This window comes from Miniopterus schreibersii (genome assembly GCF_964146895.1).
Source record: "Miniopterus schreibersii genome assembly, chromosome: 17".
Classification (NCBI taxonomy): Eukaryota; Metazoa; Chordata; class Mammalia; order Chiroptera; family Miniopteridae; genus Miniopterus; species Miniopterus schreibersii.
In genome coordinates this window covers 37204184-37227418 of record NC_138117.1, presented here as the reverse complement: position 1 = coordinate 37227418, position 23235 = coordinate 37204184, and the positions used below count along the sequence as shown (strand labels likewise).

The window sequence follows — 23235 nt, the reverse complement described above, 5'->3', positions numbered from 1 at the left end:
GGGCTCAGAGGGAGCGCGTCTGAGTGAGTCTGTGCGCGGGCCCTCTAAGAGGAAAGGCTGGGGCTCCCGCAGCCTCCGCAACCCTCAGCCACAGTCCCGCTGGCTTTCATAGCCCGAAGTTGTGGGGACATCTCTTCCCGGTCCTGGAGCCCTGGGCTGGGGTCCTGATGTGGGGCTGGGACCCCTCTTTCCTCCAGGAAACCTCCGCCACTGAGATTCCCTCCCGGGTTTAACCCTCAGCACCAGGTGTGGGCCCACGGCCGGGTCTCCACGATTCAACGCCCATCCGCCCGCGTATCCATCCCTCCTACCGGTCTTGGTGCTTCTTCAGTTCCCTGTGTAGGGCTTCTGTTCAGTTAGATTTCAGGAGGCTCTAAGTGATGGTGGTTCTATATTTTAGCTGTAATTTTGATGTGGTTGTGGGAGGCAGCGGGTACAGCTGTTACCTACACCGCCAGCTTGTTTCCTCCAGCTTTTATATTTTAAAATGTGTGTTTGCACTAGGAAATTTTATATGCATATGTGATTAATTTACACACATGCACAGAAATATATATATTGACCATATGGTTATTCAGTTGTGGGATTAGCAAAACATACAGTACCCATGGCCTAGCCTATACTTACGTACCCAGTGTCACCTTCTGCCTCGCTCTGATCACGTTGTTTCATCTGCCCAAGAAATATGATTCTTTCCTTGCAACTTCTAATGAAGGTTAACTGGGACACTGGGAAAAGCATTTGGGTCAGAAGGGTTCTCAGCAAACGCCAGTGCTCCCTTCTGGGACCTTTCTCTGCCTTAGCCATGTCCATTCCTATTTTTTTATGTGTCCTTCATCCGTGATAGACTGAGAGCTTCTCATAGTTTTTTCTAACCCCTGCATGGAACTCCAAACTCAGGATAATGGCTGTGTCTAGGGTGGGAGGGAAGAGAGTTGTTAGAATTGGGGAGGGGTGGAAGCATTCTGTAACACCTTCATTCTTACCTGGTTGGTGGGTACATGAGTATTCTGTTATCATTTGAAATACTTTATCATTTCAAGCAAACAAACCAAAAGCCTTATTCTTATATTTCATTTACGACTGGGACCCTTGTCTTGAAAGCGGTTGGAATGCAGGCAGCTGAATTCTTTTTTGCTGGCCTCTGGAAGCAGAAGATGGTGTCGGGGTGGGAGTCCCGGTATTGAGTGAGGGAGACACTTTGGCCTCCGGCAGAAGGTGTCAGGAGCAGCAGCTCTGAGGGAGATCAGACACATGCGTCCTGTCTGCCCAGCTGATGTGGCCTTTCTTTTGTTTTCTGAGCCACTTCTCTGAGTGAACACGGCCAGTAACCAGAGCTGCATCTTCTCTTTCTTAATATCTCAGCCCCAAATGCTGACAGCCATTGTAGGCATCATGAATGTTTAATGTGGTGATGATCGGGAGGCTGCTGGGCCTCGTTTCATTTCACCAGACCGCCATGACACTTGCTCCTCTGTTGTGTTGAGACCACTCTCCCCAGTACATACCATGTGCTGCACCTCAAGTGCCTGTGGCTCCCGTGCAGTGATTGAGAGTGTCTTTGAGAGTGAGAGATTTTAAAATCCATCTCAATTATTGAACAACCTAGGAGGCTTAGGAAGGGAATGTGTCTTAAATTCCTGAAAAGGAAATCAACAAATCCAAGTCAACAGACACTTCCTGAGCCTGGCTCACCTGAAAATATGCAGTGGTGTTTGTTGGGTGGGGACACAGAGGTGAGCTGGAGGCCATCCCTGCCTCTCGTGGTCCAGTGGCTGGGAAAGATCTATATTTATACAAATGTGATATGATGTGCTGGAAAATATTGCAGAAGTACAGAGACTTACAGGCAAGGAAGGATCATTGCCAACTAAGGGAAGGCTTTATAAAGAAAAGGGTGTTGAATTAAGCCTTTAAAGATAGGATTTTGATAGATAGGATTTTGATAGATGCATATTTGTTCATGTATTCATTCAGTAAACATTCTACATTTCCTGTGGGCCTCTGCACACATTCATGCTTCCCTGTACTCCACAAAAGGAGGAGAGAGTGGAGAGTTGAGCACAGGCATCTGAAACGCTTCCACGTGCAAGTGCTGCCCATCTCCTCCTCTCATATTTCCTTGTTCTGTGCAAGTCACGTCCCACGCCTTAGTACTTCAAGGTACTTCTTTACATAGGTTCCAGGTGTATAATTCTAAAATACATCATTTTACTAGTGCTACTCAGATCCAGAGCTTAGAGAAAATGAAAGGAAATTAACATTACCTGTAGAGAAAGAGACATGTTAGAACACATGGAGTTTTATTTGCATTCCACGATTGATTTTCTAAGGAGAATTTTCTCCTCCTTTCCTGATCATCATAGTTTCTTAATTGCTTGAAAATATTATTATTTGATCCCTCAACCTGTGGGGAGTCTGTGGATTAATTGGGATAGAAGTGAGCTAAATGCTATGATGGAGGGAAGGGAGACCTCCTTTCATAGAGTGAGAACACTCAGCACCCTGCTAACCACCTTCTGGACATGTTCAGTACATTGATGATGTTTCTCTTCGCTTCTGAGAGTTTCTAGTGACCAGTCAGTGTTCAAAATAACTGGGTATTGTGGCAAACAATTGCTCAGACTCCTCTTTCTTCTTTTACAGATCATGTACAAAACGAAGAAAACTATGCACAAGTTCTGGATAAGTTCGGGAGTAATTTTTTAAGTCGAGACAACCCAGATCTTGGCACTGCTTTCGTCAAATTTTCTACTCTTACAAAGGAACTGTCCACACTGCTGAAAAATCTGGTAAGCCATTTCATAAGTGATTTTAAAAAAAAATGACTGCCAAGCAGCTTTTTAGTCCAGGTATGGAGTCACATGTAAAAAATTCCATTATGGAATTCCTAGAATTTGTACTTCTGGCCCAGCTGACAGCTGGGTAGATTTGTTGAGCCTGTGAGAAACAGGTTAACCTGAATTCGTTGCTCTGTTTCTGTTTTAGATGACTTTTAGCAACTTTTGCCTTTTAATCAGTTTAAAGAGTGATGATGGTTTCTGTGTCAGACATCCATGTTCCATGTCACTCGTGTGACGATGGCCATGCATTTTGATCACTGATTTATAAATAATTAACTTCACCCAGCTCCCCACCTCTTTTTAACCTGCTACCAAGAAAAAGATTTTGAGATTCAGGGAGTCTGGGGTTGCAGAAGTAGATGACAGGAAGCATCCCTAAGTCCTGGGGCACTGGAGGCGCTGACCCCAGAATGCAGACAGAGTTGGGGGTGGGGCACCTGTTTCCCAGGCAGTATTTTCTGGGCACCCCCAGATTGTGCCCAGCCTCACACTGTGTCCACGTGAGAAAGGTCCATTCTGTGAGCTGATTTAATCAAGTCTCATTTCTCCTAAGCCCCAAGAGACAGAAACCCAGGGAGGTTAAAAGGTGCCCCGAGGAAAGCTGTCCCATACTTTCCTCGGCCTTTTCCTGGGGAGGAGGAGCTGTTTCCCTCTCTTTCTCTCCCCGAGTCTCTCACTATTACACCTTGCCCTCCTATAAGGATCCAGAACTCACTCAGGAAGCCTTCACCCTGGGCCAGTTACTCAAGTATCAGATAGGGCTGTGGCCTCGAGAGAGAATCTTGCCACAAATCTGTTTGATAGAAATGGCTGGCTTCCAGACGAATACACCCTCTTGGGAAATTGAAAACCTTCTCTACTATATTAACCTGAATATTTGACCAATCAGAGTATTTCCCCTATTGTGTTGGATAAATATAGGTGCGTATGTGTCTGTCTTGCTGACAGTTTAATTCTAATTGGTGGTTTGTGCCTTCGACTTAGTCTTAGGGACATTCTTAAAGAAAATAAAGTCTGAAGATAGCAGTACGTCTTATTTTCAAAGGATCGTTTTGACCTTAGCATGTACATATCCCTACGCTTTGGGTTTTTTTGATAAATCCATGATATTTCTGTAACTTAGATTATTTAAATCTCTTATTCAGAAGTAGGCCCTCTCATTTCTCCTTCCTCTGGACTTCACCTGCCTCTTTGTGGGGGCATTGCTCAGAGGGTGGTGTGAGGTGAAGAAAGGAAGTGAAACCAGACTCTGACAATTCACTTAGGTGGTAGCTGGTAGAAGGCCTGCTGGGGAGGAAGCTCTGTTTTCGCAGAGGTGTTTTCACAGGGATGTCTCGCTAACCTTTAGTTTCCAGGAGACCACATGTGTTTGGCTTAAGTCAAGAGTCATCACTTCTTTGTTTCTCAGACCAATCCCTTTCGCTCTGCCCTGTGCTGCTGGTTCTTTCACACTGTGTGTGTGCCGTCCACACGAGCCAGTGCACTCAAGCATTGTCATCGTCTCATTTGCTTATCTAATAATACATTTGCTTACTGCGCCACAGAACAACTGATATTTATTGAACACGTTTCTGAACCTGGCAGTGTGCAAAATGTGTGACTTTCTTAGTTAACAACTTACAACAGTCCTATGAAACGACACTGAGGCCCAGTGAGATGATGTTCAGGCACAGTTAGTGGACGTGAACCAGACATTGTCTCTGTGTCATTGTCTCTACCACCTGCCACTGACCTGCCTCTGTCACTTCCTGCTCTGGGGTTGTGTCTCCCTAACTAGGAGTACTGACCTAGCTAGTCCCCCAGACATCCCCCAGCTGCAGGCCACCTTCTTCCACATCAGTTGTTTTTTAAGGAGTAGAAGTCTAAGAAAGACCTAAAAGAAATTGCTAGAAGACCCAGTTCATATAATTAAAAATATAAAAACCAACATTTTCCCATTGAAGATCGTAGCAGCATCTCCTCGAGGGGCAGGTGGAAGAATCAGTTTGCTCCATCATTGGTTGCTAAGGGAACGCTATTCTGATTCAATAAAAAAAGTCAGTCCCAGGAGTTTAGACAACCTGACTACAGTCAGCAGCTTGCTGCTTCCCTTTTTATGTTTTGTCAGGAAAGGGAAGAGCAACCCAGTCAGATTGATGGGGCCACGCCTTGGAGAAGAGGAAGCCAGCCCCGCCCCCAGGGAAAGAGGGGTTTCTGGGTCAGCTTTCAGCACCTACAGTTGCAGGCTGAGGTTTTGAGGGGAGCACCCCCACCTTGCCGAAGCCCTGGAACACACCCCCATGGGAACCAGTATTTCTCAGAAGATTCCCTAAAATTTTATTCACTCAGGCTAGTGAAGACCTGAAACGTTAAGCAATAGTGTATATAGTTAAAATTTAGAAAGTAGGATTTTTTTTTTAAAAAAGGTACTTGCATATATCTTAGACTTTCTAATTATATTCTCAGTTCAACCAGCAAATACCAAAGGTCTATTGTGTTCCATTTTCTAATTAAGATACTGCTTATAATGGGTATTTTTAATAGTTATGTTATATTAAGACATTACTTTTTTTTATGGAGTAAAATGAAAGGTAGATTTTGGGGTCAGGCCTGGCTTTCTATTTTTTACTAACTCTAGATAGGGAAACACTTTCATTATTTGTGTTACTTATAAGCAGTCGTTTTTGCAAGCCCATTGTGTTTCAGAGCTTCTGAAGGTTGGTCCTGAGAGGTTCAGATCCACAAAGTGATGGTGACTGAGTCACCATTTAGATGTTTTTATTTTTCTGTGCTTTTAATGACTGTGGAAGGGGTGGTGACCAATGAGAGGTTCTGTGAAAACCCCCGAGAGCTGCACAGATGTTGATGTGAGCATCAGATAGGGCTGAGGCTGGTTTTTATTAACCAGATTCTACCTTTAAACTGACAGTGTCTGAGGACCCCAGAGAGGATTAGCTGTAGCTGATGACTCTCAGAGTCGATATACCACGTCATGGTTAAAGCTCCTTGCTGTTCTTACTGTTTCTCCCCTTCATGTCCTAGAAAGTGGGTTTTGCAAAAAGTTGTTTTACCTTGTAAATTATTACCTTGTCATATACAATGAAACGGGCTATGAGATGTAGGTAGAGGGAGGAATATGGGTTTGGGTCTCACTCAGACCTGGGATCCCAGCTCCCAAATTACTAGCTTTATAGCCTTAGGCAAACAATTTAACTTTTTTGATGCCTGGTTTCCTTATCTAGAAAAAGAAAGAATAGTCTGTATCTTGGCAGTTGTGGGACTTCATTGAGATCCTAGAGGTAAATCATTAAGTGCCATACCTAACATGTGGAATTTGCTTCACAAATACAAGCTTTTATTGTTACTCACATCTTCTCATTTGATCTTCATGGCAATTCAGAGAGCAAAGGCAAGTATGAAAAGACAGCCCATTTTATAGATAAATGCACCAAATCTCAAAAAAAAATAATATGACTGGGAGCTGGTGGGGTTAGGGCTTCAGCTCGTCTTCCCGGCCTGCAGATCAGGTCAAGCCCTCTCTCAGCAGCACTGCCCCTCCCTGCCCCCCAGTCCAAAGCAATAGCATTGCCTTTGCAGACTGGGGGTGCTAAGGGCCCACTGGCCATGGCGACTGGAACCTCCATCAAACTCCTGTTTGTGTTTAGCTTGCATAGTACTTTCTTACCTACTTTTTCCCTTTCATTTTCCTCATCAGTGAATTATAGTATATTAGAAAGAGTGAGAGTGTTAGCCAGTAATTTTGAAACTTTTTGGACTCCAGTCTTAAAAATGATTGAGTACACCAGAGTTTTTGTTTATGTGGACCATTTTTATCCATACTTACTGTATTAAAACTTAAAACTGAGACATTTTAAAGGCTATTAATTCATTTTGTTGAGGTACATTGAGGTAAAAAAAAAAAATAGAGCCTCACACAGGTCTATATATTGGGAAGAGAGAAGTACTGTAATAGCCTTTTCAGGCAATTACCGATATTCTTCCTCGATACTATATCAGAACTTGACAAGTGGTAGTTTCTTAAAAGTTAGTAGTAATATGAATCTGGAATCATATCTAGATGAAGTTGAAGACTTTGTAAGCTGTCAAGCTCATCATGACAGATACAAGTTTCCCAAAATGTTACCTTTTCACTGAAAGCTCCAATTTTAACAGCAACAAATACTGTCCCTGTTTACCTTGCAGTGACAGGTTCAGTTCATTCATTTTGGAGAAAACATTTGCCAAGTACCCAAGTCTCAGTACCACAGTTTGTCAGTAATTCTTTCAATAAAAAATAAAAAAAAGGTCTTCCACTCAAAAACTAAAAAACCAGTTAGTTCAGCTTGCAACTCAGAATGTTGCGTGCTTTTTCAGATAAGCCATCACCTTTTGGTTTGCCTTGGAAGTACCTTATGCATATTTTCTGTTTCATCAAACAACATTAAAAAGGTCTATTCAGCCCGGCCGGGCGAGCTCAGCGGTTAAGCGTCGACCTAGGATCCAGGCGATCAGGGTTCAATTCCCGGTCAGGGCACATGCCTGGGTTGTGGGCTGCAGGTGATCAGTGACTCTCTCATCACTGATGTTTCTGTCTCTCTCTCTCCCTCTCCTTTCCTCTCTCTGAAATCAATAAAGATATATTTAAAAAAAAAAAAAAAAGGTCTATTCAAGGGTTGATGTTAATAAAATCAATAATTTTTACTGTGTCATCACGTGCCTTCGTAACCTTTATCCGATGAAAGGGAACTTTAGTTCCCGGCAAGGAGTGGTCCCGCTGGCCGAATTTAAATGCTGACGGAATTTAAATGCCGTCTTTTAAAGGTTAAATACTCAGAAACCTAAGCATATATGTTCTTTTTCACAGGCAAAAGGAAAGAAACCATTATTTGTACAGTTGATCCTGGAAAATATATGGAGTTTGTATGATGCTGTCTTTAAAATGCCGTCTTTTAAAGGTTAAATGAAACTCACCTTTCCTTTTTTACTGTATGAGCATCACTGTGCAGAATGCAGTGACCACAGTTTGGGACAGTGCCTTAATACACACTGTTTCACCTCCACTACTGTTTGCATTGTCAGTGCAAATGTCAGAACAGTAGAAAAAGTCAGATAAAACCTCTTATTATTAGGAAAATACTCTGATCGTGAGAACCACTGGTACTCCAAATCGAAGGCTCTATTATGATTTCAGCCCTGCCACTGAGTGGGTTAATGTTTCCCAACTCAGAAGCATGAATGTCCTCATCGGGAGAATGATAAAAGCACCCTCTCTGCCCACCTTACTGCTTATGTGAGGACCGGGTCCTGCCACCCACATGAGAAATTTTGTAAACTGTCCTTGAGTCACACACAGTGGACTGTTAGGCCACTACGTACATATTTATGTATTTTTACTTACTATAGAAAGAACACATGCCTGATGGGGAGAATTTAGACTACAAAGAGAAAATTGCAGTTTCTCTTTTATATTCCCCTTATCCATTGATATTGAGGGTTTATCTTTTTAGTTGCTTTTCTGCATGGTTTTTTGTGGTTTTTGGTTTTTTTTCAAATACATGAAATCATATGTCCTAAGCAACTTTGTCTTTCATTAGAGCTCACTTAGTGCTGGCATATGCACTTTCTGTAGCTGGGACAAGTTATGGATTTAGAAGTTCCCCATCCTGGTCCTTCAAACCTCATCCCCACTGCAGCCTCTGCCCTTCCCTATTGGGAGAGCCAGGGTTGGGACATCTGTTTGGTGGGAACCCAGGCACTGGGACAGGAATAGGACCAGGGACTTGCCTGTGCAGTGGGAATACCCAAGTATGTTTAAGAAGGTCTTTAGTCTTTTACTTCATGTTCTTTCTATCCATGTGGGCTTTTGACACCTTAAAGTGAAAACAAGAAGTTTCATAAAAGAGTGAAACTTTTAACAAGATCACCTTGCCATTCATGTAGTTTTCAGATTAAGGTAGAGGTAATCTAGAGTTACAGAGCTGGAGAACATATCAGTGGTTGACAGGAGGTGGAGAAGGGGGCCAGCATGTGACCATGAAGGACTAGCCCAGGGCATTTCTCTGTGTTGATAGACCAGTCCTCTGTGCTGATTGTAGTGGTGGTTATACTAATCTATACACGAGGTAAAATGTCGTAGCACTATACAAAGACATACCAGAAATGTGTGCATGCAGAAGCTGGTGACACTCAGGTGAGGTCTGCACCAGATTGTCAGATGCCAGTGTCGATGTCTACATCTTGGTAATATGTGATAGGTAGGTAGATAGAAAGATAGACAGGTAGTCAGACAGACAGGACATGTGAGACATTACTGTTGGGGGAAGCTCATTGATGGGTGCAAGGGACCTGGCCTCTCTGTACTACTTCTGCAATTTTGGGGAGTCTGTATATTTTTTTCAAAATAAAAAGGTTAAATAAACATGTAAATCACCAAATTCTAGTTAGGGAGGAAAAGTCCAGAAAATCACTAATAATATAACTATTGTTATTTTAAAAATTCCAAGTAAACCCAATGTACAAAGCAAAATTCCAGTCACACTTCTCTGCTCTTCCTTCACCACGGTCTGTAGTCTCACTTCTTTCACTTGTGTTGGTTTTCTAAAGTAATCAGTCTTTCTCGTGAATTTCTCCCTCTAGTCAGAGTCCTTTATGTGATCACTATTCTGCAAAGGTGAAGTGATTAGCTGTTTCCTCCCAGAAGTGAATCTATCAGGCATGTTGAGTATGGCTGGGGAATGCTGCCTCTTAGTGGTAAGAAGCCACAGAAACACGGACATGATCTATTTCATCAGTGTTGTTTGCATTGTTTTTGTGTCAAGGTTTTAAGTGCATGGGCTTTCGTGTGAAGTACCTGTCATAGGTTTTGTTCATAGTATGTGCTAGTAGACCTTGGCATTCTAAAAAATTATTATAAATAATTATAAATATTCCTTCAGTTGATTTACCAATCTCTCTGAACTCATCCTTCCTCCAATTAAAGACGCCTTCCTAATCAAAGCCATCCGAAGACATAACACAGTATTTGTTTTACTGAAGCAGAGGTTATTTCTTGTTTCCATGCCTTTATATCTTGTTTTTCTCCCCTGAATGCCTTTTCGTAGTTAATGTGCTAATGACAAAGGCTTTCTTTACAATGCAGCTTCCTTGTCTAAAAAAAAGGAAAATTAGAGAAGAAAAGGAAAGGATGCTGTAAAGTTTTAGCTCTTTCCAAGCATTTTTTGTTGTTCATTTGATTAAATATATAATACAAAAATTATGTTCTTTTTTTTTTTTTTTAACCATTTCCAGGAAAGCAGTGAAGTCACTGCCTGTGCTGCCCTGTTCCCAGTGTTGGGCCTTCGTGGCCTGTGATGCTGGCCAAGACAAGAGGTCAGCTGAGAATTGTCCCCACTTAATTACCAAACCACAGAATGGGACCGGAAAGGAGTAGCTGGTGGATGGAAATAGATTTTCAGTGGGTAGAGGAAAACCATTGAACCCAAGATCCCCAGTGTAGCAGTAGTTTTAGAAAATATATGTAAAACCTCTCTGAAATTAGTAGGAGGTGCCCAGAAGGGCTGTGGTCCAGCCAGGACTCTCTGCCTCCAGCTCCTTCTAGTCCCTGAGACTCTGCACAGAGCTGGAGCTTGCATAAGAGCCCAAGCTGCCTCCAGCAGTTAGAGGGCAGCTGTTGCTTCAGTGCTGTTGAAGCAGAGCGAAGATTTCCCCAGCTGCCTAGCATTTCCTGTTTGCACTCTCTGACTGCAGGGCATTATAGTTTGTGTGGAGGGTTTTTAAATTTTTTTTTATTTTCCTTCTTTTCTTCCCCCTCAAGAGAATAGCTGGAAATGCAGAGGCTAGATATAGATTAGTAGATTATTTCTCAAACTCTTTGAAACACTGAGAAATGTAGAGAGCTTGGGTGCACTCAACGGTAAATTGGTAGCCCCTGGGTGTCCTGGATTTTATCATACATTTAAAAAACCTCATCTTTTTGCACAATGGTAATCCATCACTGGGAGGTTTCACATTTGATCCTCGGATATCCCCTCATGTCCTGACATGCATCACTGCCAGTTCATGTGGTGGGACAGTCCGTGAAATGAGATCCAACCGTGTGGGTGGAGGCGGGTAAGAGGGAGGTTTCCTTTTTCCTTCTGTTACAAACTTTGTACATCTTCAACATAAAAATTTCAGAAATATGGAATAAATCAAGTAAATAAAGATCATTGTGTAATTCTAACTTACTGCTAATATTACAGTATGTCCTTTGAAGTAATTTCATACATTTATACAGAGACACTGTGTGTATATATCATCCAAGTCCGCAGTCTCTTATCCAAAACCCTTGGGGTAAGATATGCTTCAAAATTCAGAATTCTCCAGATCTCAGAAGGGTGACGGAAAGCATGTTATATAACACCCCCAGTGACTTCTTAGGCAGGTTCTCATAATTAAGCACAATGTTACTTCGGCAGTGAAATGTGTGAATATTTGCACGAAGTGGGATAAAGACTGAAGAGCCCCACCTCAGTTCACATCAGAGCTTCCCACAAAATGAATTCACATCAGGTCAGGTTTTGCTGCTTTAAGTTTTGTTGTTTAAAAAAAAACCACTTCTATTATACATACACCTATAGCTTCATTTACTCCTCACATCAGCCCTACCAGGTAGTAGCCACAATTCTTCATTCTTAACAGCCAAAAAAACTGAGCCCGAACACTTAGTAGCTCTCAGAGCTGACGTGCAGACCAATGCTCTTCTCCCAATTCCATGCCTCTGTGCAAGCACCCTAGACTGCTGCTCAGTGGGCATGGACCTCCTTTTATGGATATAATACGGAAAATATTTAGTTTAAGTAAAAAGTATTGATTTATGTAACAGCAAGTAACACAGTGGCACAGCTGTTGGAAGAATCAGGCAAGCACTGTTCTGAGGTAGTTAACAGCCTTCTGTCTGCATGATCTTGGTCCTGGAAGCCTCCAGAGGTCCTTCTCCAGGCCCAGATCTGGAGGCACAGTGTGCAAAGCAGATGCAGGTGTTTGCCTTGACTCAGAGAATTCTGCCAAACTCAGCCTCACACTCTCTCCTTTGACCCCCCTCCACTCTTCCTGGACTTCCTATTTTCCATCCCAGCCATGGCTCTTCCCTGGGTCCTGCCGCTCCACTTGCCTGCTGCAGATTATGTGTTCTGCCTGAACTGATTTTGGATTCCTCTACAGGTTGTTCCCTTTGATCTCTCCTCACCTGCACTCAGGCAAGGCCACCTGCTCCAGATTCAGACTCCTGGGCAGGGTCACAGCCCAAGCAGGGTGCTCCTTTCTGGGCTGCTGTCAGCCAGCACCAGGGAACATGAGTTAGTGAGGGAACGTGGCTGGTTTGGGCTCCACTTGTACAAGCCAGCTGGGTGCTTTAGCTGCGTCTATCCTGCCAAGCGTGCCCAGTGGCCATTCTGGGCTCAGTGCTTCTGGCTCCCTCTGGAATGGGAACAGGAGTTTCAGAGTGAGACACACCTTTTCCTAAGGGTTTCCTTGGAGACACTAATCCCACGCCTTGTTTTGGACAAGAGTTCTGGATTGGAAAGGACGGCATGTTGTGTTACCCTTGGGGATTGACTGCACATGTGCATGTTAAAGGCTTGACATCCTACCATAGAGACCTGTCCAATCCAAAGACCTTTCCTAACTTAGCTGACCCTTGTGCATAGAAGCATTCATGAACTTCTATGGAACCGTTCTGAGAGATGCTGGTTTAGGTGGTTTGCTGGGTCAGGTGATCCATTTCACTTCTTTGTTTGTTTTCATTTTATCCCATTTCATGCCTACACTTCTAGAATTTATTTCTTATTTACATTTCAATGTGGAATGTCTGATACTTAGGCTGGTTGTTTCTTTACACTTTGCCTTTTTATTTTTGATTATACCCTTTAATGCCTTTGGTACGTTTAAAGTTTAAACATGAAGAAACAGTCGACTCATTTAGTCTTGAGTGAGCAGCTTACTACATTTTCCACTAAAAATAATGGGGCCTTTTCTTGACTAATTGCCCGACGTGTTAAAGCAATTGGAAGTTCAAAGAGTGGCAGAAGGCCCAAGACTTTGAAGTCAGATAAAACTGAGTTCAGATCTCTGCTCCACCATTTCCCAAGCTAAGTCACCAGAAGCAGACTCACTGATTTACTCTCTCATTCATTCATCCAGAAAACAAGGATATCAAGAAAGGCCTCAGGGAAGAGACACCCTTGGGCTGAGCCACAAATAATTAGTAGATACTTAGGAAACTATTCTCTTAGGTTTTTAGAGGCTCTTTTCCTTAAATAGAAGCATTAAACAGCATTTCAGCATTGATTTTTAGAGACTGAGATAAAAGTCTATTACTTCAGTATTTTAAAAAGAAGAGAAACTCTGGCCTTGACTCGGTGGCATTTAAGTTGTGTAAAAGGTGCTTCCTAAGTTTAAGTTTGCTGTTGGTAAAACATACTGTGTGATAAAGATGTTCAGTGAAGGCAAGGAAAATGTGATTTGATACCACTTACAGCATGGTTTTGTTCTAGTTTAAACATAACAAATTATACACGACGTGCATGGAAATGAAATTAAAAGTCTGAAAATTGATCATGAACCAACTGACTAATTATTTCAAGCACAAAAAAGAAATCTTTAGGGTTGGGATGTCTTTTTTAAACCGTAGTGTAGCTAGATAGGCTTTTTTCCTTTCACTTTCCCATTTCTCTTGGTCTTACAAATCTTAGCTACTCTGCCTTTTCTCATAATTATCCTGAAATGGAATCAGATGCTGCACATAATGCAAAAGAAAGTAATGCTTTCATTTTCACTCTTGATGTAGGGAGATGATGCTAAATGTAACCCATCATTTACTTAAATTGAATTAGACAAAATAGAATTGCATTTTTCTGCATTAAGAAGTCTTATGTTCCCTGATGCTCCTACACCTACCCATATTTCTCTGTAAAACTTCCAGTAGAACCATACTTTTCGCTTAAATTCGGGCTTGTCAGTTCTCAAAGCCTTTGGCATAATGGTATAATGAGGCTCCCACCTTTCCTTAGGTCTTTACCAGGTCTCAGAGCAGTCACTCACCTCTGTTCTTTTCTCATAGTGGTTACGTCTTAGACCACAGGCAAGGGATGTCCGCTTTCTGGCTGGAGGGCTTATCTAAAGGAACTTTGGACTCCCTTAGGCAGTGGTGCCCAGACTTTACCTTGCTTCCATCTCCCCTAGAAAGCTTGTTTAAACATAGGTTGTTGGGCCCCACCCTCAGAGCATCTGATTTACTAGTTTTGAGATTTCATTTCTAACCAGTTTCATGGTGCTGACACTGTCGGCAGCCTAAGGACCACACTTTAAGGATTGTCATTCTGGACAGAGATCCAGAATTCCCTAGTGTTATAGAGAAACTGTGCCTTTGTTCCTCTAAACCCACTATCTAATTAATTATTTTTACTTTTATTGATGCCATCTGGTTCACATCGTGTATTAAATCACAAGTTGAGTGAGAAATAGGCTGCTGGTTGGTTATATCGCCCTCTTGTGTTTCTGTGTCATATTTCTTTTTAATAACTTTCTGAATACAAAAATAATACCAGTTCATTGTTGAAAACTTAGAAAATACAGGGAGAAAAAGCCTAAAATAAAAATCAATAATCTTACAATCCACTACTAAGGAGTTGATATATATCTGTGTCTCTGTGTCCTCTAACCATTTTTCTCTTTACACATATATCTTTTTTTATGTGTATTATTTTAATCATAAATTTTTAACAACATTGAGTTCATACTGTAGCACTGTTTTATAACCCAGTTGTCACTTATTTATATACTTTGAAATGTTTTTCTATTTTGTAAAGTATTATAGCCTAAGACCCTTCACTTAATTGGAAGCATACAGCCTCCTAAAGCAGAGCGGCCCCGGTTGAAGCGAGGTGGGAGACCCATTACCAGCGCCCCCCTACCCCTGGGTCTGCAGAACCCAGCGGCCCGGTCCATGACTTTGTTTCTATAGCTGTGTAGAATGCCCATCATTCCATCATCGTTTATATACCCATCTCCTATTTTGAACATTTCCATTTCTCACTGTCCACAATAATACTCGAGAGCATCTTCTGAAGTTCCTGCATGTGCTGTGTTATGGGTTATTTGGATGCTGGCCTTCATTTCTGTGTGAAGTCACTCTGTAAATAATTGTGTTGTCCTTGATTATTGCTTGAACCAGTTAGGAAATGGGCAGAAAATGCCCGTGGCCCAAGGTCCCATAGTCGTATCAGTCCTTGCTCAGGTCAAGTTGAGAAGATCACTTTCTTGAGATATTTGAGACTTTTTCAAAGGTCATATTTATATCAAGGCAGAAGTTTTATAGGGGACATTGTGAACTTAGGGTTCTGATAGGAATGATGAAGTGACCCTTCTAACTCTTCAGCGGTACACGGAACTGTTTAGTTACCTTTTCATTTGTTACTTTGTTTGGGGGACAGGGCCACCATCTGCTCCTGAGGCAGTTTGAGTGTGTCCCTGTAACTATTTCCCCGTTGGTCTGGATTTTTTCCTACTGTGTTTAATTGTATCCCAGTAGCTCATTTTAAGCTATAAGATTATTATAACTGGAAGGTACATTACAGACCTTATAGACCTGTCATTTTCTCAAGGGCAGAAATGAACAATGACACAGGCAGGTGGAGTCTAGAGAGCACCAATTCTTCCCAGTTCTCAAAGCTGCTGGCTGAAGGGTGCCCTGGGAGCAGCTCTCACTGGCCCATCCGTCTCCTAAGTCTGCCCTCATCTCCTGTCTTCCATTCAGGTGCTAAGCACTACAGGAAGACCAAATCAGGTTCCAGTTCTGTAACATTTCTGCATCTCAGAACAGCTTTCCTGGTTTGGAGGGGAATTAATTTGTTCACTTACTCAGTCAACAGGTGTTTTATTGAGCACAATGTGTCTACACTGTGCTGGAGGTTTGTTATAACACTGTGGTGAGACAGTCATAGCCTCTGCCTTCAAGAAGCTTTGCTTTGACAGTAAAAAAACAGACAAGTGGGCCAGTCCTACCTAGTTGAGACTAATGGGGGATTGCAGAGGGGAGACCTATTTGGAATGGTCAAGACTTCACAGAGCAAGTGACATGGAGACTAGAAGGTACATGGCCAATAGCAAAGGAGAAGTGCTCCAGTCATATGTTAAAGCATGTGGGGAGAGCTCCATGGGTAAAGAAGCTGAAAGGGGCTGGTGTGGTTACTGGGTAGTGGGAACGGCCAGAGGGACTTAACACAGGTCGCCAAGGCCAGACCTAACCTGGGCTGGATTTGTATCCAGTTCAGTGGGAAGCTTTTGAATGGTTTTAAACAGGAGAGTGATATGATCTGATAATCACTTTAAAAGGTCACTCTAACAGCAGAACACAGGAAATGAGAATGGCCTTTGGAGTCAGTAGAAACTTTAATTAAAAATCTGACCATCTGCTTACTTACCGTTTGACCTTGGGCATGATACTTAACCTCTCTGAGCCTGTTTCCTCATTAATTGGGCGTGAGGAAGACCCATCTTACAGAGTGGTTGTGAGCAGTAACTTCAGATAACATGCATTAAACACAGTACCATTTGTCATTTTAATGAACTGGATCCAGGCTGCTCTGCCTCGGTTAGACCTGGGTATGAGGGGATGCGTTATTGCACAGCTCGTAGAGACCATCTTGCAGAATGAGGCAGGCAAACGAACGATAAAACTTACCAATGGAGAGAATGTGGTACAATGTGAAGGACACTTGGGGTCCCCTCTTTCCCCCCACCCCAGCCTCAAAAGATCTTTTCCATTTTCTGAAGTGCTGTCATGCTTTTTTCCACCACTACTGCTGAGCTTTTCAGGGGTAAAAAAAAAATCCTAAGAATCAACCTAGTTACATTGTCTTAAGAGTCTGCATTGTGTCAGGCATCTTGCATGCATAGTACCAGTATCTAGATCTCACATAGTCCCCCGTAGTGACCTATGGAGGTGGCCTTATAGTTCCCACTCTCTAGGCAAGGAGCCCAAGTCCGTACCATGCCACCTGCTTCGTGTGAGCGTTGGGCACTCAGCTACAGGTCCCTGGGCAGCGGGTGGGTGATAACCCCAGGTCTCGTCTATGTTGAGTTTGTAAGTGCCCTCAACCTGTGAGCAGCATTCTTCATTTCCTCTTAATGCAAAAGCAACCAAATAAAATAAAGCTTAATTGAAAGGTCAGTAATCGCTAATAATAGTTCATTCCTGTATATAGTATGTTACAGTCTTTAAAACACGCTGTTATCTGCAAAAAGATAGTGCTGTAAATGGTTCGTTGACTTCGGAGTTGAACCGGCTTTGTGCTTAGCCCCTCCACTGACCTGGCTGAGCGCGTGTGAACAGATGACACAGTGGCACCTGCGGGCTGTCAGGAGCAGCCAGCAAGGCTGCGTGTAAAAGCAGGCCGCCCTGTGGTGTCGCTCCCTGATCTCACACCAGCACTGGCTGGTTGAGGAAGGTGCTGGAACAGCCACTTTAAAATTAGGAAACGGAGTCAGCAAGGTTAACAGCTAGCAGAGTCACCTGGGCCTGGAGTGATGCGTGGCCACACACCTCTGGGCTTCCCGGTCCTGCCGGAAAATCTTTCCTCTGTGTCTTAGTCTCGTGGCCACCAGCCTGCTGACACACGGGGCTCCAGTTTCAATAGCTTCAAGGTGGTAAATAGCTCCCTCGGGCACGAAGGAGTTAACCCACCAGCCAGAATACCTAATTCATGCTTGGGAAACGTGGGCTTAACTGGGGGGGGGGGGGGCCTGGCTCATTGTTTTAATTGGATTTTCCCTGGTGAGCAAGTCAGCAGATCCGAATTAGCCTGACTTTCAGGAAACCTTCTCTGCATGTGAAGGGAAAGGAACAAAACTTATGGCAGTGGAGGGAGAGTATCAGAATTAGTGCAGGATGACAGAGCCAGCCGGTTGTGTCCTCCATAACTGAGGGGCAGCAGAGGTGTCGCGGAGGGGCCATCGCGGAGCTGTGCTGCTCTCTGCTGCCCCCACGCCGCCGCTCAGCAGCCCGCTACCTGGCTCCTGGGGCAGCAGGGACACCCGCCCACAGGCCCCCCGGGCAGCCAGGAAGCGCAGGGCAGTGACCACAGCTGCTTCGTGGCTCCTGCTGTGGGATCTGGTCAGTTCGTGAACAGAGCAGATGGGACGCCTCCCTTAAGCAGCATCCATCACCTTCTAGAGAGGAGAGATGGGTGATGGGTCAGTCATCACATAAACGAGGCCCTTCCGTTTTGTGGTGAAGCAAAGTTAGGTAAAAAAAATCAGGACCGAAGGGTGGGTGGGTGGGTGTGTGTGTGTGTGTGTGTGTGTGTGTGTGTGTGTGTGTGTTATGTCCATAGAGGAAAACTGTCTGTGAAGTCGTCAGCAAGTCTGGTAATGTCTAAACAATCGTAAGGAATAAATGGTTATTTTTATCAAAACCAGTATTAATTACAGTTTATTTGCTCACACAAGTCACTTCTGCATAATGAAAGGATAGATAGCTTCCTCCCGACTGGTTTATTCCAAGTTTCTGTTTGGGCTTGATGGCTGTACTCTCAGGAGAAATAGCCTGTCTGTGAGGAAAGGAACAGCGGTTTGTTTGGAAAGCAGCTGTATTTACCACACCTCAGCGTCATTCCCAAAGTGGTTTTTAATGTGCTGGTGGCTCAATAAAATGCAAAAGATATACTTTTTAAAACATGCTCTTCAGCCTCTTGCTATGTGGAATCACATAAAGAACTTGTTAATTCCATGTTACCATGAAAGGAAAGGAAATGGAGTATAGTCGAGTCAGCAGGAATGGAGTCAATAGAATTTTAGTAAAATAAATGGGAAATAACTATGTGATAGATTGGAAAGGCTTTTTAATAAAAACCCGTTAATGACAGCGAAGGTGCTGCAGGAAGTCTGTGCCCTGTGTTGTCATGGCATGATGTTGGCTGCGTCGCACTTGCCTTTGGATATGCTATTATTACACAACAGTTTGCAAGTCTTGCTCAGGCCATTAAAAAGTGTTCTGAAGGAACTAGAAAATACATTTTAAAAAACGAAACAACAAAAACCAGGAAAGTCCCAGAATCCCCCAAGGGTGAAATCGTGTGATTCGTCTCTGTCACAAACCAGGACCTTAAGATACGGGAGAAAACAGGTGTCTCTTCATGGAGAGCTCCACGGAAGGAGATTTTGTTTTCCCTCTCAACGAGTAATTCCTAAACACCTTCTCTTGGGTGGTCTGCTTTCTCTTCACCGTCTCTCTGTATCTTTATAATGAAAGGTAGTTATGATTCACTTTCCACTTAAAATGACCTTTGCCAGTTTTTATAAATGAACCTACTTTTCCTGGGAAAAGTTGGGAAGAGCTTGTAAGTTTTAAGTTGTTTTCCTGTGGCCTTTTCATATAGGCTGGGAAGACTCGGCATCCGTAATACACACTATTTTGCCTTCTTGGCTTCTTATCGGCCCCAAGAGTATATGTGTGGATAACCACGAGAAATTCTTAGTTCTTGAGGCTTCTATCAGTGCCTCTGCAGTCCGCCACCTCCTGCCCATGCCTGACCACGGTGACGACACTGGGGGGTGGAGACATGTGTCATGTGTTCGCTGTGTGGTCAGTCTATGGCTTTTGAGGGACTTTCCTTATACGCAACCCCCACATTGAGTATTAACCACAGAATTTCATAATTCCTTTGCTCTTTTTTTCATGCAGCTTTCAGATCAAGGTGGCAATAACATTACGGGTTGTTTTTCTGCTTCATTTCACAAAGGATTTGAGCCATTGTGACTAAACATTAAAAATGGTTTATAATCACTATGTTTTCATTTGTTGTTTTAGAATGTATACCTTTTGCAAATAAACAATATGTATGTTACCAAAACTTTTCAAAAATGCAAAAAAGTACAGAGTAAAAAGAGTTCCTCTCCCCTTGCCCACCCAGTTCCCACAGGGACCCAGTATCAGCAGTTTCTTCTGTGTCCTTTCAGAAATAACTTAAGCATAACATATTCTATTCTCTTTTTATACAAATTCTTGTACACCATGAATTCTGTCTTACACTTTGCTTTATCTCATAACAACTTATCTTGGAGGTAAGTTAGACAGAAAGAGCTTTCTCGTGTCTTTGGCTGTTTAGAACTTCCATACTTTACTCATCAGTCTCCTGTTGATAAACAATGACCTTTCCATCAGTTAAAGTGCCCTGTAGAGAAGAACCTTATAAGCACGTTTCTGTATTTCCTTCATTCTACAAATGTTTATTGAGCACCTACTCTGCTAGGCTGTGTTCTAAATTCTGGAAATGTAGTAGGCCTTACTCTCAAAGAGGACACAGCAAACCACTAAGGAAACAAACATATAAAATAGGAATGGTAAGAGTTTTAGAGAAAATAATGCAAGGATCTCCATGAACAGAGGAAAGGTAGGTACTGGCTTGATCAGTGGAGGGTGGGATGAGCGCCACCTCACTTACCCGCCATCCACATAAAGTCCTAAAGCACAGGATAGCAGGATGCAGGCGCTCATATCCCAGGCATGAGATTGTTGGGGACTCAGCAAAATGTTATTTCATCTACCCATCTAGGGCAGAGGGTGAATCCTGCTAGTCTTTATCTTTCCCATCTTGTATCCAAAACGAGTGTTTTTCAACCTTGCTTTTTTTTATTATTATTACTTGCAAACCCTCACCCCAAGGATTCTGCTTAAAGACATTGTCTTCTCATCACTTCCCCCATAAAATTTAATACCGTAGGTTTTCTCTGCATCAATGTACGTACTGTTTCCCTTTGGAAGGCCACAAATCATCATAATATCAGATTCTTTTTCACCTCACTCCCCAGGAATCAGGGCCCTAGACCCTCACAGACCTGTGCTGAATCTTCAGCCTCTTGCTGCTGGCTGGCCTGCCAGCCAGGCTTTCTCTGTATGGGCGGTGGTGAAATTGCATGGGTAGAATTGTCTTGGTAGGAATCACTTTGTCTTTGAAATGAGAAAGAAAGAGTTGGTTGTTTCTGTTCAGCCCCTGGTGGTTTGCACTGAAAACTTACTCGTGTAAAATTGGGGGGCAGGGAGGGTAGGGGTGTAGGATGACTTGCCAATAGCGGGAAGCCTGGGATGAGAAGCACAGGAAAGGCTTAGGGAGAAGTGGGCCAAAGGAAGGTCTCCCGCATTGCCGTATTCATATTTAATGTCCCAAAGGATTTTATAAATAAGCATGTGCTCAGCACTTCCTAGGTGTCAGGGAATGAGCCAGCACTTGCCACGGGCATTAACTCATCCTGTCTTCACAACAGCCATCAGGAGAGGTTAGAATGTTCTCACTTTAGCCCAGTCAGTGTGGCTCAGGTCCCTGGTTCGATTCCCAGTCAGGGCACATGCCTGGGTCTTGGGCTCAATCCCCAGTAGGGGGCATGCAGGAGGCAGCCGATCATAGTTCTCATCTCTGTCCCTCTCCCTCCCTCTCTCAAATCAATGAAAACATATTATAAAAAAAAAAAAAGAATGTCCTCACTTTAGAGGTGTGGTTAGGAAGGTCAGCACAAAGCCAGGCGTGACAGTGCCTGTCCTCCTCACACCACCATCTCCCTCCGCCTCCGGTGCAGTAACGTGGTAGAGGGCTTGCTGGCCGCATACTGACTGCACTCGTCCCTGGGATGTGAGCGCTCTGAAGGCAGCAGTGCTGTTTTATTTGTCTTTGCCTCCCCAGCCCCTAGTACAGCAGGTGTCAAAGAATAGGTACTTAGGAAGATTGATGATGGATGGACGGACAGACAGACAAATATGCTTACACTGAAGTAAAATTCTTCAGTGAGTTCAGTGAGGGAACCCAACCTCTCCATCTGTAACCCGGTTCTGTGGGTGGCTGCAGTCTTAGTTCTATGCTGCTAAAACTGATTTCACCAAGATACAGCAGGTCCTCCAATAACAACGTTGTTTTGCTCAACAGCATTTCATTATAAATGCTGATGAGATGCTATGGGAACTTACCCTTGTTTCTGTCAGTTAGCCTGTGGTGTAACTGGTTTCGTTGCCTCTTTTCCCTTAAAGTCACAGAACCTCTCAACCATGTTAAGTGAGGGCTTACTGTACTGGGATCTCCTGGAAGGCAGATTCCACTGTCCTGGCATTGCTGATTCTGTCTGCACTTGTCCGTCCCTCCCTTGTTTCCTGCCACCCCTCTCTCCACTGGGTAGCAGCTTCATCTCTCTCCTCTGTAGACTCCTCTTCATACCATCTTAAAATCAAAGAGGCCCAGGCCACTGGCTCAGAACAGTGAAGAAACCTGCACCCCAGCAGCAGATGGCGCTGCCTAAATACCTTGTCTTTTTCACGAAATCTAGACCCTGAGGATACAGTTGTGAGCAGGGCAGTCAGGGATCTGCCCTCATTAAGCTTATGTTCTGGTCAGGGAGACAAAATATATATATAAACAAACCAGATCATTTTAGATCATGGTAAATACCATAAAAGAATATAAAAAGGAAATTTTAAAATGTAAAAAATAGAATTAAGGAGGCTGTAAGTGCAAGTTGTATAACCTCACTCTGACTGAGGCATTTGAAGAAGTCAGATTGCGAGCCGAGGCATCATGCACAGGTGCACATACGCTGCTGTACCGCGTTCAGAGCGCCGGCCCTGGGGCCACGCTGCCCGATCCAGAGGGGTCAGTGATGCCGCCTGACCTGGAGGTGTCCCCCTGGCGGGTGCATGGGGTCCTGGCCTGAAGTCCGGTGTGCGGGAAGTGAGGTCAGCATTAGTGGCCTCACTGTTCCATGTTTCTCTCTTTTCTAACAGCTCCCACCTTTGCTTTGTCTTTCAGCTCCAGGGTCTGAGCCACAATGTGATCTTCACCTTGGACTCCCTGTTAAAAGGAGACCTGAAGGGAGTCAAAGGAGTAAGTGTTCAGAAATTTGATTTTCACTGTAACTTGGAAGGATTGATTTTTTTTTTCTCTTTTAAGATCTTAGTGCTACTTGTATTTGAAAGGCACTGTGAACATTTTTATCATAAAAAAGTGTTGTTGGAAAATGATCAGTGGAAAAGATGTGCCACTTTCCATAACATTATTGACTGAGGAACAAAATTCAGACACTTTGGGGAAGATTGAGGGCCAAGGTGGGTGGGGCAGCATTCACACCTGGGTCTCAGCTCTATCCCTAGTGGACCCCATGGGCACATGTTGTGCTCCATAAGGTACGGAAGGTGCTGGGCCCACTCCCAGGGCTTGTATGCGGTCACCTCCCCAACCCCTCACAGTAACCAGGGAGTCGGGGAGGTGCTTCACAGTGACCAGGATACTCGCCCTTCCTACGCTCTCAGGCCAGGCCTCTCGTCTGTAATAATAGTGCGATGTGCGTGCGCGTGGCTTGTAAAAAGTTTAAGCGTGTTGTGAAGGAAAGCATTTTT

The 23235-nt window shown here is 43.6% G+C and overlaps 1 protein-coding gene across 2 annotated transcripts in view; it reads left to right on the top strand.

Annotated features, from left to right (window-relative positions):
- ASAP1 (ArfGAP with SH3 domain, ankyrin repeat and PH domain 1) overlaps positions 1-23235 on the top strand; it is a 281349-nt gene that overhangs the window by 181273 nt on the left and 76841 nt on the right. For both annotated transcript variants that reach the window (XM_081117415.1, XM_081117414.1), the window contains exons 5-6: positions 2647-2792; positions 22649-22723. In XM_081117415.1, the coding sequence (XP_080973541.1) occupies positions 2647-2792; positions 22649-22723 (221 nt within the window). The remainder of the gene's footprint in view (positions 1-2646; positions 2793-22648; positions 22724-23235) is intronic.